At 44.0% G+C, this 17,690-nt stretch overlaps 1 protein-coding gene across 6 annotated transcripts in view; it reads right to left on the reverse strand.

Annotated features, from left to right (window-relative positions):
• The window catches only part of CEP55 (centrosomal protein 55), a 62,835-nt gene that overhangs the window by 41,478 nt on the left and 3,667 nt on the right, over positions 1-17,690 (reverse strand). For 5 of the 6 annotated variants that reach the window (XM_073555839.1, XM_073555838.1, XM_073555837.1 and 2 more), the window contains exons 2-3: positions 15,529-15,716; positions 7,728-7,952 (exon numbers count right to left, since the gene is read on the reverse strand). In XM_073555839.1, the coding sequence (XP_073411940.1) occupies positions 7,728-7,952; positions 15,529-15,716 (413 nt within the window). The remainder of the gene's footprint in view (positions 1-7,727; positions 7,953-15,528; positions 15,717-17,690) is intronic. The other variant, XM_073555841.1, reaches the window with a different exon arrangement.

A 17,690-nucleotide genomic window follows, 5' to 3' on the forward strand; every position in this document is an offset into this window, starting at 1 on the left:
TACAACAAGCAGTCACTGTGCCCATCATTACATAGTCTCTGTACTCCGGGCCCCAAGATCAAAGATAGTGAAATGTCGCCATCTGGTGGAATCAGTGATGTCTTTCACACCAGACATGCACGTTGCACACAGGCCAATACTGTGCAGATGCACTAAATGATGTACATACAAAATTTTATTAATCCTTTCTAGGGGAGAGCAGAGAATAATAATAGTTTAAAAAAAAAATCTATATCTATAAACTGCCGATGTTATCCAGGGCCCCCCCACACGTAAACTTTGTTGTCCGTCATTTTGTACAATAAGAACATTTTTACCGTAAGTGGAAAAGAACATTTTGTATTTGAAACACATACTGTAACTTTTGTCATGGTCAATCAGTGCAGCTAAATGGGGGCTTGTTTTTCACGGGATAGGAAGGAAAACATTATATAGATAGGTGGTGGGGCTTTATTTCCCCATTAACTAATTATATGATCAGAGACCAAATTTACTGGGCTCGGATTAGCGTCTGACACCCAAGTCCAATAGCAGTATAAACGTCATTGCTCCTTCGCCTCATTGGGGGACACAGGACCAGGTGTTGTGAATTCGCTTTCTGGCCTACCTCTGGTTACTACTGAAGGTAGTGGAGCTGGTCAAATTGACAGAGGGGTTGCGCGTTCTCTTTCTGGGCTCCCTCTGGTGGTTACTGGAGGTAATGGAGATGATCTGATTAATAGAGGCTTGCCACCTGATGAGGATGACGATTGGAGATCTGGGGTTTCAGACTGGATTTAAGACAGCCGACTCCCTCTATCCCTGCTGGTGATTTTCTTCCTGCCTCCTGAGGTCTTAGCTGAACATGCAGGGACTGAGCTGGAAACTAAGTGTTCATTTGCTATTCTTTTTACATTTGATCTGGTTTTGTCTATTTCAGTTTTGTGTGGGTCAGCCAGCTCCGGCTGGGGCTGTGCTGAATCACCGCCCATATGTTACTGCTTGTGCCAGTTTGTTTTTGTCCCTTATTAGATTGGTATATTCTGAAAGCAGAGCAAAAAGAGGCCAGAGCGCTGATATAGTGGGCGAAGTCGTGCGACTTCAGTATTTTTTGCATCAGACGTGTTGGACTTTTTTGCAGGGTTTTTTGCATGATTGCAGACAATGTCTTTCCTTTCCTGTTGAGTCAGTGTGGTCCCCATCGTTTGCTCAGTCTATTTTCCTACCTGCATTTGTGTTTTCATCTTGTCTCACCGACAATATATGTTTGGGGGCTATCTATTCCTTTGGGGTCTGCTCTGGGGCAGTTTAGATTTCCCCTTTCTTGCTTTAGGCTTAGTTAGCTCTCCGGCTGTGCCAAGGCGTCTAGGATCATCGTAGGCACGCTCCACGGCTACTGCTAGTTGTGTGGATAGGATCAGGGGTCTGCAATCCGCTTAGTTACCAACCTCTCTGGTTTTCTGTGGCTTAGCTAGGGCTTGCTCCCTTCCTCGGTGACCCAATCATAACAACCATGGGTGTTATGCTGCTGCCACTAGGAGGACTCTAAGCAAATACACAAGAAAATTGGCTCCTCCTCCGCAGTATACACCCTCCGCTGGCTCTATCCTGAACCAGTTCTTGCTAGCACGACTCAGAATATGAGTCTGATGTGGCCGTAGTCCCGAACTCGCTAGACTACCAGTAGTCTCTAAATTCTATCATTGATGCGGTTAATAAAATCCTGAAAGTAGACGCAGCAGTCCGGACCACACCGTGTCTTTCTAGGACCAAGTGTCCTCACAGGGTATTTTGCCAACCACCCTGAGTTTACGGACATTGTTCAGAGGCATAGGAGTTGTCCAGACAAGCGACTCCCAGGGCAAAATCCGCTGGAAGCCAGGTACCCTTTTGCACTTACTTTAAGAAAGGCGTGGACTCAGTCCCCCGCAGTGGCTCCACCCATATCACTGCTCGCTTCCAAATTTCTCCCGTCTCTGACTGACGGCTCTTCCATTAAAACCCCACTGACAGACAGACAATCTTGCTCGGTCAGTCTTTGAGGCTGCCGGGGCAGCATTCTTCCGTTCCTTTGCAGCCCACTGGTGGCCAGACCTGGTAGAAGCTCTAGCTAAGTCTGGTCAAGACATTAACCTACCTCCCTAGGCGGTCAGTCTCGCTTACCAGATAGCCGCATCTAGGGAGGCATGCACAGCATAATCCCTGGCTGAGGCAAACTGTCGCTCTTGCAGCTGCTAACGTCGTTACCATCAGGAGAGCCTAGGGGCTCCGGGAGTGGCAAGCAGACTCCGCTTCCAGGAAATCTCTAATTTCCCCGCACAGGGATAGGGATTCTCAAATTGTATTCAAGCCCACATTCCTGGAGACACAGACCCTCTCGGTCCAGAGCCAAGGGTCCCCTTTCCCGCATGTTTTCTGTGCTATGACTCATTCCGGTATCCGGAAGACACAGGCAGGGTAGGCGGCTGTCTACTCTTCTTTCGACAGGTCCCACTGGCGGTTGTTCAAGACCAAAGGGGTCAGAGACCTGGTGTCCTCCAGACACACAATAGAGTTCGCGTCTTCACCGCCAACACGCTTCTCCCAGTCGCGTCTTCCAAGGACAGATGCGCGTGCAGTTCCATTTTATCAAGGACGAGGTAGCCGAGTGGTTAAGGCAATGGACTGCTAATCCATTGTGCTTTGCACGTGTGGGTTCGAATAAATCTGAACCGTGCGCACGGTCCTAGACCTAAAGCTGTTTGACAAGTGTGTCAAAGTGTGTCTTTTCAGAATCGAATCTCTCCCTTCTGTTATCACCTCGTTGGAAACAGGGGAATAACTTGCGTCTGTGAACATCAGGGACGCGTATTCACATTCCAATCTTCTCAGGCCAATCAGAGACTGACATTTTCAGTTTACGGCCTTGCCCTTCGGTCTCTCCACTGCCCCAGAGTGTTCACCAGGGTCATAGCTGCTGTCATGTCCATTCTGCACTCTCTTGGCGTGGCGATTCTACCCTACCTAGACGACCTCCTCATCAAGGGATCGTCTCTGCAGGACTGCGCGGAAGGTGTCGGTGTCACGGTGGAAACTCTCTCGCCTGGGTTGGCTAGTGAACCTAGACAAGTCCTTTTCAGTCCCATCCCAGCAAATCTCCTTTTTGGGGATGATCATGGACTCTTCCCCGAGGGATGGTATTTCTCCCTCCAGGAAAGATCTCAATGCGGATCAGGGGAGCCTGGAAGTTTTCCCTTGCCCGCCCCCCCACTACCTGCGGAACTATGCAGGTCCTGGGGGAAACTGGAGGCGTCGATCGAGGCAGTACCGTTTATCCAACTTCATCTCTGTCCTCTACAGCAGGCATTGCCGTCGGCTTGGGACATTACCCCAGCCCCCATGGAACGCCAGTTTCGCCTGTTCCCCTGGATTAAGCGTTCAGGCGGTGGACCTTAACATCCTCACTGGGTCAAGGAACGTCATTTCTTCTGGTCCACTGGTTGGGGTGCATTTTTCCGTCCCACACTGCCAAGGGACGGTGGTCCATTCAGGAATCGCGTCTCCCGATCAATATCGTCGAGATTCGGGCAATCAGGGTGGCCCTTCATTGTTTCCATCGACTTTTGGCCGGCCGTCCCATTCGGATCCAGTCAGACAACGCCACAGCGGTGGCATACATTAATAGCAAGGGGGCAACATGGAGCAGTAGAGTGATGCTCGAAGTAGCGTACATTCTGTGGTGGGTCAAGACTCACCATTCAGCAATGTCAGCTGTTCATATCCTGGAAGTAGAGAATTGGGCGGCAGATTCGCTCAGCAGTCAAGGTCTGGCCTAGGGAGCGTGGTCCCTTCATCCGGAAGTTTTTCAGCACATTTGTCAGTGCTGGGGTACTCCGGATATGGATCTCATGGCCTTCAGGCTAAACACCGAAGTTCCAGCATTTGTTGCTTGCTCCTGAGACCCATTAGCCAGCGGATCAGAAGCTCTGGTGCTTCAGTGCATCACCTTCGCGCAACTAGTGCATCTAGTCGCCGACATTCCCTGGTGGTTACCGGACCGCCCAGACCTCCACTCTCAGGGGCCCATCTACCGCCAGGAATCCAGAGTGCTGAGCTCAACAGCCTGGGCATTGAACGCGACAAGTAGCGTCCACCATCATCAACGTCCGGAAATTTTCCTTCATGCGCATTTACCATCATATTTGAGAAAGATCTTTTTCTCTTGGTGTAAAAAAATAAATAAATAAATAAAAAAAAACAAAAAAAAAAAAAACCACACGGATGTTCCCCACTTGTGTTTGCTAATTCGTCCATGTTGGAGTTTCTCCAAGCAGGATTCGATTCAAGCCTGGCACTGTCTTCTCTCAAATGCTATCCATCCTGTTCCAGCGAAAAATGCCTTCCAAATCTCAGGTTAAGACATTCTTACAAGGAATGCCGCACCTTGTTCCTCCCTACAAGATGCCTTCGGAGCCTTGGGATCTTAATCTGCTCTCAGGTGCCTTACAAATGGCCCCCTTCAAACTCCTGCAGGACATCTCACTCACCCTTCTTTCTTTCTTGGGACGTTGCCTTTGTCGTTGCAGTAACATCCAGTAGGCGGGTTTCGGAATTGGCGCCTTTGTCCTGCAAACCTCCATTTCTGGTTATTCACCAGGCCAAGGTGGTGTTAAGGACGTCTCCGGTCTGCTTGACTAAGGTCGTTTCTTCTTTTCACCTGTATGAAGACACAGTCTTGCCCTCGTTCTGCCCAGCTCCGGGTAATCATACTGAGAAGGCTCTCCACACTTTGGATTTGGTGAAAGTATTCAGGAAATACATTTCCAGAACAGCGCCTTTCCGCAAATCAGATTCCTTCTTTGTATTTCCAGAGCGACATAGAAAACGCCTACCTGCTTAAAAATGCTAGAATAGCCAGATAGATCCGCTCTGCACTTCAGAGGTCAGTCTATCCGGAGGGGCTCATGGCAAAATCCATTCTGTCAGTGGGGGCTACCTGGGCCTTTCGGCTCCAGGCGCTAGTACAGCAAGTCTGCAAGGCTGAAACTTGGTCCAGTCTACACACGTTAATTAAGTATTACAACATTCATTCTCAAGCCTTTTCAGATCCTGCCCTTGGCAGACAGGTTCTGCAATCAACAGTAGCGCATTTGTAGGCCAGATTAATCGCTGGGTAGTTAAGGTATTAGCTGTTGTGCTGTTTCTCACCCAGAGACTGCTTTAGGACGTCCCATGGTCCTGTGTCCTCCAATGAGTCGAAGGAGAAACCGGGATTTTTGTGTGTACTTACCGTAAAATCCTTTTCTCCGAGCCAATCATTGGGGGACACAGCACCCACCCTGTTGGCTTGTGGATGTCCTTTGTCTTTGACATGTTGCATTCTTTGTTAGCAATCTGTGCACTCCTACTGCTTTAGCACCGAATTGGTTCAGGATAGAGCCAGCAGAGGGTGTATACTGTGGAGGAGCCAATTTTCTTGTATATTTGCTTAGTGTCCTCCTAGTGGCAGCAGCATAACACCCATGGTCCTGTGTCCCCCCCAAGGATTGGCTCGGAGAAAAGGATTTTACAGTGAGTACACAAAAATCCCTGTTTTGAAACACTGCAACACAAGAAAAGTCACCTAGAAACTCTTTACAGTGGAGGTTAAAAGGGGTGGTCTTAGGGAAAGTATTGCTCAAAACGCAATAGAGCGTGTGAGAAGAATAGTATTTGCAATCTATATTAAAAGTGTTGGACAGTATTATAAATTCACTATATTTTCATCTGTATTAATGCCTCATGCTATTTATCCTGTGGCTGGCGTGAAGGTCCACCTTCAATTGTGGCCACGCATGCCCAGTGACAAGTCTGCGAGGGATTGCAGAGGCCGTGTGAGAGACCACTTTCTCGGCAGATCTGGGGAGGCAGACAGGACATGAGTTAGCAGATGCAGACTGCAATCCACTCACTCCTAGGAGATGTTGGCTTAAGCTTTGTTTTACACAAGGCGGTGTGACAGTAAAAAAACAAAAAAAAAAAAAAAAAAAAAAAAAGTATAACTATTATCTGGCCTACAAATGACAGTTAGCTTTCTGACTGAGCACTCCGCCCTTCATCAAGCTGTGATTTTAATTACATCAAATCACTTTTTGGTTGCTATCTTCCTATAAATACAGGCTTTATCGTGTTATTAGCCAGTAGTTCACGAGGCAGTTAGAATAGGGACCCGTTCAATGAGATAACCTTGACGTTGGTGAATGGGCTCACATCTTTTGGCCAAATTTTGTGCTAAGTATCTCATATGTTTCTTCTAAATTCCAAAAGCCATTATGCTATTCACATTTCATATATTTCATATTTGATATGCCTTAATGCAATTGAGTACAACCATTTCCTTAGGTTGATATTATCTGGCCTAATTTCCAACAAGCGTTTCCACAACATATTCAGCATATTTGCTTCTGTGTAACAAATCACTACAGAAGAATCTCCCCCACAATTAGGCTAAGTGCACATGTAGCAGAAAATTTCTGCTCAAAAACCTGACTCCCTTCCCAGAAACGCGCCTTTTTTGTCTTCACGTTTTCCTCGCGGTTTTGATGCGTTTTTTCCAGCGCGTTTTCAAAACGCATTGAACTAGCCAGAAACGCGGAAAAAAACGCGAAACTAATTAGCATGCTGCGTTTACCGCGATGCGGTTTTTTCGTGGTAAAAAACGCATCAATGTGCACAAAGTGCTAAATGCATAGAAATGAATGGGAAGCTTTTTCGCGGTTTTCCCACGGATTTTTTGGCAAATCCGCGGGAACAACCGCAAAAAAAAAACGCTGTGTGTGAACACAGCCTTAGGGATTGATTGTGTAAATATGTTACAATTATTTAAAGGGAACCTTGCAGGCTACATTCACACATCTGGGTGAAGTGCCCATGTGTGGTCTTAGATTTTTCTTTGACAGCGCATGATCCTTTAATCCTTTAGTTTCAAAGACCTACACACACACACACACACACACACACACACACACATCAGTGAAAACCAAGGATCCGTGCACGAGATCTGTGAGTTTTAAAGTACTGTAGGTGGCATTTCGATCCCTGATTGGAAGTCACACTCAGCCATACTAGTCATTGATGACCAGTAAAACACAGATGAAACTGCAATGTTTATGAATCACAGAGATCTGTGGCTTAATGATAAAATTGAGTAGTATAATTGATTATAACAAAAAAAAAAAAAAAAAAAAAAAACAACTAGGGGTCCAGTTAATGAATTGGGAATAAACCTCTCTTTTTTAGTGAAGAAAAAAAAAACCCTGATAATGATTGTAGCCATAGACTGTCCACCGGTTTTACAACAGTCACCTGAGAAGCAATAACAGAACTGCAGACAAATTACATAAAATTACATAGTCACCCGCACTTCTGACCACGTCTATATCTCTAATAAAAGTCTATGGGGAAGTGAATGAAGTATTTTAAATAGTGATGAGCGAATGTGCTCGGGTAAAGTATTATCCAAGCATGCTCTTGTGCTAACTGAATGACTTTGGCGTGATCAAATACATTCCAGACCCTGCACATATCGCGGTTGTTAGACAATCCCTGCATGTGTTTCAGCTGCTGAACATTCGCGAGACGTGCAGACGCATTGACGCAAAGATATTTTTCAAGCACGCCAAAGACACTAGATTAACACCTTATCCGAGCACGTTCGCTCATCACTAGTGTTTATACTTCAGGACAGGTACAAAAACTAGACTCGTATCACAGGACAGTGTTGGGAATACCTGGACATCCGCAGACGGCCAATCTTTCCAGCGAATCTTACAAGGTCGGAGCAGTTTCTGGATCCCTGTGGAGATTTCTTCTAGGCTCTTGGCTTCCTTCTCTACCAGGAGGACCTGTCCATTATTCCTATCATTAAGGGCTTCACTGAAATTCTCTATTACTTCACCTTGTCTGGCCCTATCATTACTGTCTTTTACGTTTTGGGTTTCCAGGTCGAGAATTTTCTGCACCCAGGGAATAAAATTTTGCACCCATTACTTACAATGCAAATAACACTGACCGAATAATCATGAATACAGATTCTCTAACTTCATATAGAACAACTTTATCAAAACCACATATATCTGCATATCCTGTCACATTTACAGTCATAAGTAAAAGTTTGGGCACCCCTATTAATGTTAACCTTTTTTCTTTATAACAATTTTGGTTTTTGCAACAGGTATTTCAGTTTCATATATCTAATAACTGATGGACTCAGTTATATTTCTGGATTCAAATGAGGTTTATTGTACTAACAGAAAATGTGCAATCTGCATTTAAACAAAATTTGACCGGTGCAAAAGTATGGGCACCCTTATCATTTTCTTGATTTGAACACTCCTAACTACTTTTTACTGACTTCCTGAAGCACTAAATTGGTTTTGTAACCTCATTGAGCTTTGAACTTCATAGCCAGGTGTATCAAATCATGAGAAAAGGTATTTAAAGTGGCCACTTGCAAGTAGTTCTCCAATTTGATTCTCCTATGAAGAGTGGCATCATGGGCTCCTCAAAACAACTCTCAAATGATCTGAAAACAAAGATTATTCAACATAGCTTTTCAGGGGAAGGATGCAAAAAGTTGTCTCAGATATTTAACCAGTCAGTTTCCACTGTGAGGAACATAGTAAGGAAATGGAAGAACACAGGTACAGTTCTTGTTAAGCCCAGAAGTGGCAGGCAAAGAAAAATATCAGAAAGGCAGAGAAGAAGAATAGTGAGAACAGTCAAGGACAATCCACAGAACACCTCCAAAGACCTGCAGCATCATCTTGCTGCAGATGGTGTCACTGTGCATCGGTCAACAATACAGTGCACTTTGCACAAGGAGAAGCTATATGGGAGAGTGATGCGAAAGAAGCCGTTTCTGCAAGCACGCCACAAACAGAGTTGCCTGAGGTATGCAAAAGCACATTTGGACAAGCCAGTTACATTTTGGAAGAAGGTCCTGTGAACTGATGAAACAAAGATTGAGTTGTTTGGTCATACAAAAAGGCGTTATGCATGCGCTGTATTGTTGACCGATGCACAGTGACACCATCTGCAGCAAGATGATGCTGCAGGTCTTTGGAGGTGGTCTGTGGATTGTCCTTGACTGTTCTCACCATTCTTCTTCTCTGCCTTTCTGATATTTTTCTTGGCCTGCCACTTCTGGGCTTAACAAGAACTGTACCTGTGTTCTTCCATTTCCATACTATGTTCCTCACAGTGGAAACTGACTGGTTAAATCTCTGAGACAACTTTTTGTATCCTTCCCCTGAAAAGCTATGTTGAATAATCTTTGTTTTCAGATCATTTGAGAGTTGTTTTGAGGAGCCCATGATGCCACTCTTCATAGGAGAATCAAATAGGAGAACTACTTGCAAGTGGCCACTTTAAATACCTTTTCTCATGATTTGATACACCTGGCTATGAAGTTCAAAGCTCAATGAGGTTACAAAACCAATTTAGTGCTTCAGGAAGTCAGTAAAAAGTAGTTAGGAGTGTTCAAATCAAGAAAATGATAAGGGTGCCCATACTTTTGCACCGGTCAAATTTTGTTTAAATGCAGATTGCACATTTTCTGTTAGTACAATAAACCTCATTTGAATCCAGAAATATAACTGAGTCCATCAGTTATTAGATATATGAAACTGAAATACTTGTTGCAAAAACCAAAATTGTTATAAAGAAAAAAGGTTAACATTAATAGGGGTGCCCAAACTTCTACATATGACTGTATATAGTGTTTAACAACACTAAAAAATAAAAATGCAGAATAAATCCCTTATACTTATGTTCTTAGGTCTATTTTACATATTTATAGTTTTTTTTCTTTGCTTGTGCAAGTATATCCCCCTCCGACTCCCCCTGTCCTGCATGTGCCTGCAAGAACACTGGCTGCAGCAGGAGACTCCCCCCTATGCCCAGTCGTTACACACTTTGGCACACTCCTGGGCTAAGTTCTAGCCGGGCAAGAGCTGAAGATTGCACCGATTAGGAGACTAAGCCATTTATTCTCTACAGGATTTCTACAAGACCTGATGTTATGTTTCGGGATCATGCAGAAAATGCTGCAGACTGACCAAACAGGAGCATAACTATAATTTTTGCTTAATTCAGACATTTATTTGTAGGTTCACCGTTCTTCTCACAACCTGAAGGAAACAAATTACCTCTCTCCCTTGCTGCAAAAGGGGACACAGCGCACCAAGAATAATGAATGGTTTTAGATCATCAAAGGCTGATTTCCAAGGCCGACTAAACAAGAGGAACAATGACCACCACTAGTTTATTAAATATGTACACCTTCAGAGTAATATATTTTTTCCTCCACAACTAAGTGCACGTATCTTTGGGTAAAGTCATGCTTCACTACATGAAGCTTCACCTAACTGTTTTCTGAATGGCCCTGATAAAGGTCATCTTGACCGTAACGTTGGCCAGTTGCAGGTTTCCTGTTACATTAATAAATGACATGTGTTTCACCTGCAAATATTTCAGTGTTGTGGTATTTATAAGATATAAAACCTCTGTAGCAAGGCACCGACCTAGATTAGGGCACGAGGATTTTTTTTATACACAGCTTTGGCAGTGATAAAGCTTATCCTATGTAATAGTAATACAGAAGACAGACTCACATGGATTTGTGTCTCTACTTACTGTGAGATATATCAAGGTCTCACCTGTGTATGTGTGGCGCCCCCAGGAGTAAGGTCACCACACTGGCTTTGCCTTCCTCCATGGGAGGGTAATGCCAGGCTTGGAGGCATTGAAGAGTCTCTCTCTCGCAGTTTACCTAAGCATGCAAGACAGTTCCACTCCAGGCCAGCATGGGGAACTCTGAACCGAAATTAAGGGGAGGAGTGCTCCTTGAGGGTCGAGAGGAAGGAGGGGTTAGTCTGCGGCGGGTGAAGTGTGCAGACATGTAGAGAGAAGCTGGAGATTGAGCTAAGGAAGGAGAGCTCCCTCACAGCGAGAGCGCATGAACTGGAGCCTGGTCTCCACGGTTGTACGGATACTAACGGTCCTGCAACAGATACCAGAGGAGTAGGAGGCTCTAAATGCCCTACCCCCACCTAAGACTCGGAGGCACAACAGCACGCAGTGAGCCAAGAGAGGAATAGCGGCTACAGCTGTCTGCCATACGAGGAGTGAGAGTAGAAGAGAATTGAGAGGAACTTCAGTGTAACTCAGTACTAGGAGTACTTCATTCAAATAAGCGCTAGGAAGGAGACTGCACAGCCCTTCTGCTGAGAGAGAATCCTGAGCTGCTTCCAGGCCAGCCTGCTCCGTTACCATCTGTAATCAGGAACCTCGACTGCAATTATCAAGTAAAGGTACAGAAATTGCACCCCGCTGTGTCTTGTCTGCTTCCTACCTTTCTGGCACTGCTACATTCCCGTGCCAATCACATCTACACTGCCCTGGGACTACAGCTTCACCTGTGGGAAGCTTTTACATCTCTGCTGCACCCTACCATCAGTCCCAGCGGATCTGCATGCAGCGTCGGCTTAACACCTCCCTTGCCGAGCACCACAGGTGGCGTCATGAACTATTCATCTAACTACATTCCACCATTACATTCCCCCATTACTTTGGCGCCCAGGGCCACCGACCGGGTCACCGCTGCTGTGACACATCCCGCTGACACCGGCCCGGTACCGAGTACCCCACAGCCCTGGGAGGGCGACCCATATAATTGACAAATAGTGATGAGTGAGCGTACTCTGATACAGTTAGGTCCATATATATTTGGACAGAGACAACATTTTTCTAATTGTGGTTCTAGACATTACCACAATGAATTTTAAACAAAACAATTCAGATGCAGTTGAAGTTCAGACTTTCAGCTTTCATTTGAGGGTATCCATATTAAAATTGGATGAAGGGTTTAGGAGTTTCAGCTCCTTAACATGTGCCACCCTGTTTTTAAAGGGACCAAAAGTAATTGGACAGAATAACTGTAAATAAAATGTTCATTTCTAGTACTTGGTTGAAAACCCTTTCTTGGCAATGACTGCCTGAAGTTTTGAACTCATGGACATCACCAGACGCTGTGTTTCCTCCTTTTTGATGCTCTGCCAAGTCTTCACTGCGGTGGTTTTCAGTTGCTGTTTGTTTTTGGGCCTGTCTGAAGTTTAGTCTTTAACAAGTGAAATGCATGCTCAATTGGGTTGAGATCAGGTGACTGACTTGGCCATTCAAGAATATTCCGTCTTTGCTTTAATAAACTCCTGGGTTGCTTTGGCTTTATGTTTTGGGTCATTGTCCATCTGTAGTATGAAACGACGACCAATCAGTTTGGCTGCATTTGGCTGGATCTGAGCACACCGTATGGCTCTGAATACCTCAGAATTCATTCGGCTGCTTCTGTCCTGTGTCATCATCAATAAACACTAGTGACCCAGTGCCACTGGCAGCCATGCATGCCCAAGCCATCACACTGCCTCCGCCGTGTTTCACAGATGATATGGTATGCTTTGGATCATGAGCTGTACCTCACCTTCGCCATACTTTTCTCTTTCCATCATTCTGGTAGAGGTTGATCTTGGTTTCATCTGTCCAAAGAATGTTCTTCCAGAACTGTGCTGGCTTTTTTAGATGTCTTCTCTTTATGGTAGATTTGGATATTGATACGCCTACCTCCTGGAGAGTGTTGTTCACTTGGTTGGCTGTTGTGAAGGGGTTTATCTTCACCATGGAGATTATTCTGCGATCATCCACCACTGTAGTCTTCCGTGGGCACCCAGGTCTTTTTGCATTGATGAGCTCACCAGTGCTTTCTTTCTTTCTCAGGATATACCAAACTGTAGATTTTGCTACTCCTAATGTAGTAGCAATTTCTCAGATGGGTTTTTTCTGTTTTTGCAGCTTAAGGATGGCTTGTTTCACCTGCATGGAGAGCTCCTTTGACCGAATGTTTCCTTCACAGCAAAACTTTCCAAATGCAAGCACCACACCTCAAATCAACTGCAGGCCTTTTATCTGCTTAATTGAGAATGATATAACGAAGGGATTGCCCACACCTGTCCATGAAATAGCCTTGGAGTCAATTGTCCAATTACTTTTGGTCCCTTTAAAAACAGCGTAACACATGATAAGGAGCAGAAACTCCTAAACCCTTCATCCAATGTTAATGTGGATACCCTCAAATGAAAGCTGAAAGTCTGAACTTCAACTGCATCTGAATTGTTTTGTTTAAAATTCATTGTGGTAAAATTAGAAAAATGTTGTCTGTTCAAATATATATGGACCTACAGTTGTAGCCAAAAGTATTGACACCCCTGCAATTCTGTCAGATAATACTCAGTTTCTTCCTGAAAATTATTGCAAACACAAATTTTTTTGTATTATTATCTTCATTTAATTTGTCTTAAATGAAAAAACACAAAGAATTGTCCTAAAGCCAAATTGGATATAATTCCACCCCAAACATAAAAAAAGAGGGTGGACAAAAGTATTGGCACTGTTCGAAAAATCATGTGATGCTTCTCTAATTTGTGTAATTAACAGCACCTGTAACTTACCTGTGGCACCTAACAGGTGTTGGCAATAACTAAATCACACTTGCAGCCAGTTGACACGGATTAAAGTTGACTCGACCTCAGTCCTGTGTCCTTGTGTGTACCACATTGAGCATGGAGAAAAGAAAGAAGACCAAAGAACTGTCTGAGGACTTGAGAAACCAAATTGTGAGGAAGCATGAGCAATCTCAAGGCTACAAGTCCATCTCCAAAGACCTGAATGTTCCTGTGTCTACCGCGCGCAGTGTCATCAAGAGGTTTAAAGCCCGTGGCACTGTGGCTAACCTCCCTAGATGTGGCCGGAAAAGAAAAATTGACAAGAGATTTCAACACAAGATTGTGCGGATGTTGGATAAAGAACCTCGACTAACATCCAAACAAGTTCAAGCTGCCCTGCAGTCCGAGGGTACAACAGTGTCAACCCATACTATCCGTCGGCGTCTGAATGAAAAGGGACTGTATGGTAGGAGACCCAGGAAGACCCCACTTCTTACCCCGAGACATAAAAAAGCCAGGCTGGAGTTTGCCAAAACTTACCTGAAAAAGCCTAAAACGTTTTGGAAGAATGTTCTCTGGTCAGATGAGACAAAAGTAGAGCTTTTTGGGCAAAGGCATCAACATAGAGTTTACAGGTGAAAAAAGAGGCATTCAAAGAAAAGAACACGGTCCCTACAGTCAAACATGGTGAAGGTTCCCTGATGTTTTTGGGGTTGCTTTGCTGCCTCTGGCACTGGACTGCTTGACCGTGTGCATGGCATTATGAAGTCTGAAGACTACCAACAAATTTTGCAGCTTAATGTAGGGCCCAGTGTGAGAAAGCTGGGTCTCCCTCAGAGGTCATGGGTCTTCCAGCAGGACAATGACCCAAAACACACTTCAAAAAGCACTAGAAAATGGTTTGAGAGAAAGCACTGGAGGCTTCTAAGGTGGCCAGCAATGAGTCCAGACCTGAATCCCATAGAACACCTGTGGAGAGATCTAAAAATGGCAGTTTGGAGAAGGCACCCTTCTAATATCAGGGACCTGGAGCAGTTTGCCAAAGAAGAATGGTTCAAAATTCTAGTAGAGCATTGTAAGAAACTCATTGATGGTTACCGGAAGCGGTTGGTCGCAGTTATTTTGGCTAAAGGTTGTGCAACCAAGTATTAGGCTGAGGGTGCCAAAACTTTTGTCTGGCCCATTTTTGGAGCTTTGTGTGAAATGATCAATGTTTTGCTTCATTCTCTTTTGTGTTTTTTCCATTTAAGACAAATTAAATGAAGATAATAATATCAAAGAATTTGTGTTTGCAATCATTTTCAGGAAGAAACTGAGTATTATCTGTCAGAATTGCAGGGGTGTCAATACTTTTGGCCACAACTGTAACTGTAAGTTGTCCGAGCAGGCTGGTGTCCTAAATGAGTATTTTTGGCGTGCTCGAGTCCCTGCGGCTGTTGGACAGCTGCAACACATGCAGGTATTGCCTAATAGGTCATCCCTGCATGTGTTGCGACTGTAAAACCACCGCAAGACATGCAGCCGTGGAGACTCGAGCATTTTTTTCAACTACACCGTAAATATTCATTTAAGACATGAGCATGCTTTGATAACGCCTTATCTGAGCACGCTCACTCATCATCGACATGTTTTCTGATCAGGCATGTCATGGTATAACTTGTGTATAACCACCACCACAGATACAGATTGCTATGATTCACGTAAAGCCTTGCGTGACATTTCTGCTACTGGCACGTTCTGACTGTGGGATAATGATTACTGCATACCTGTTTAGTGAGCCCTGCCAATTTTGCAGACCTTCTGATCCCCCACTATAAAGGAACTTAGGTCAATGTCTCAGATGAGAATATCCATTTAAAAAAGTGAGACCACTACAAACAAACACCCATATTACTGTACTTCTTATTCTGGACACAAACATTGCATATACTATATTGTTACATAGTACATATAAGCGGGTATATTTAGGCTTTGAGCATACAGATCATGTCCGATGATTATGCTCGGTCTGGTACACCAGCAACAGCTCTCTTACCTCCAATAGTCTGTTCCTCTCATCACCTGACAGTTTGGATTTAGAGGACTCTTCCAATTTCTTCCTCAAGATTGCATTTTCCTTCTTGAGTTTTTCTAAATCATCGCCTGTTTTCGACACAGCAATTTTAAGACCCGGCTTGCTATTTCCGTTTTTGGAATTCATTTTTTTTTTTCTCTTAAGATTTTCTAAAAAAGAAAAGAAAAAAAAAAAAAAAAAAAAAAAAAAAAACACAGAAAGAAGTTTATGATACGAAAGCACAAACATACATCAGGTAGCAAACCGATCATATAACAAACCAAAGCAGATGTATATTGGGTGTGATTAAGCTCTTAAACCAAAAAGAAAAACAACCCTTTAAATTTAACTTTTAATATTTAGTATTATTAAAAATATTCACAATTCTCTAGAAAATATAAACGTAAACCGCAAGTAATTCCCAGTTGACACTAAAATCAATGGGCTCTGTAGGTAATGTGCTACCAGGGAATATAATGGACAGCAAAGTCTAGAGAAGAGCATCTACAGACAGTAGTGAAGCATGGTGGATGATCCTTGCAATTTTTGGGCAGCATTTCAGTAAATTAAGTTGGAGGATTTGGCCAGGATTAGAGATAAGCGGACCCGTGGAAGTTCGGGTCCATCAGAACTTTGGTCCAAAGTTCGGTTCGGGTACCAGAACTTGATTTCGGACCTGAAGCCCATACAAGTTAATAGGGACCGGAACGTCAGTGTTATAAAATGGTCGTAGTAACAGCTAGGGGGCTGAAAAAGGAAGCAAAATAGGGATAAGAACAGGACAATTGCACTGCAAACAAATGTGGATAGAAAAATGACTCTGAATAAAAAAAATAAATAATTTTCAACCAGGAGGCGGAGGTCCAAGTGGAGCAGTGCCTTGTGTGTGTAGTTTACTGTATATGTTAATAACCAAAAAAAAAAAAACAAAAAAAAAAAACAACAACACACAATACAACAATGCGAGGCCATCCTATTTTTTTTTAAGCAGCCAAGGTAAAGCAGAATGCTGTAAGCTGGTCTTAGGCCGGGGTCACACTGGCGAGGAATACGGCCAAGTGAGAGGCGCTAAAAGCACGCATTAGACACTGATCAATGATTCTCTATGGGGTCCCTCGCACTAGCCGTATATTTCTCATCCGTATTCTACGGTCCTTGCCAATCGCAGCATGCTGCGATTGTCAGCGCACTACGCCCGTAGTACGCCAATGCAAGTCTATGGGTGCGCAAAAAATACGGCTTACACACGGACCATACATGTGACTTGCGAGAAATACGCACCAGGTGTCTTTTAGCAAAGCCGGCAATTCAGTGCGCTATACAGTAAACTCACACTGACAGGTTTAATAAAGAAACGAATGAATAGATATATACACATAGAAGACACACACACATATATATATATATATATATATATATATATATATATATATATATATGCATTCTATGTGTCTATATCTATTCTTTGGTTTCTGTTAGAAACCCTGTCATAGGGCTTCATTATATGTCCATTTTGCAAGCATGCGAGAAAATCTCGCCATACGGATGCTTACATGCGCAAAATACGCGACCACACCTTGATTACGGATGACATACGGAGCACTGTTTAGGGGCCATTCATCCGTATTACGCATGTAAAATACTGACCGTATTTTGCGTCGGTTAGTGTGACCCCGGCCTTATGCCGGAAAAGGGCCAATACCAGTAGACCTGCCCAGCCTATTAATATCAGCCCCTAGCTGTCCGCTTTGCCTCAGCTGATTAAAAATGGGAAGACCCTAAAAAAAAAATGACATGAGAGTCCCCCTATTTTTAATAATCAGCAAAGGCTAAGCAGACAGCTGTAGGGTTATATTAATAGGCTAGGAAAGGTCATGGATATTGACTCCTTCCCAGCCTACTAAGACCAGCCCTCAGCCCCCCAGAAATGGCGCATCCACTACATGCGCCAAGTCCAGAGCTTAGCAACGGTTCTTTCCGATTGACACTGCTCCAGGGCAATCAAGGTAATGGGAATGTGGGGCTGATGTCAGCTGTGTAATGTTCGCAGATATCAAGACCACGGGTTAAGGGCCTGTCACACTAAGCGATATCGCTAGCAATATCGCTATAACGTCACTGGTTATTGTGATGTTATAGCGATA

Source organism: Dendrobates tinctorius, unplaced genomic scaffold, assembly GCF_039654945.1.
Source record: "Dendrobates tinctorius isolate UK_male_01 unplaced genomic scaffold, ASM3965494v1 ptg000230l, whole genome shotgun sequence".
Classification (NCBI taxonomy): domain Eukaryota; kingdom Metazoa; phylum Chordata; class Amphibia; order Anura; family Dendrobatidae; genus Dendrobates; species Dendrobates tinctorius.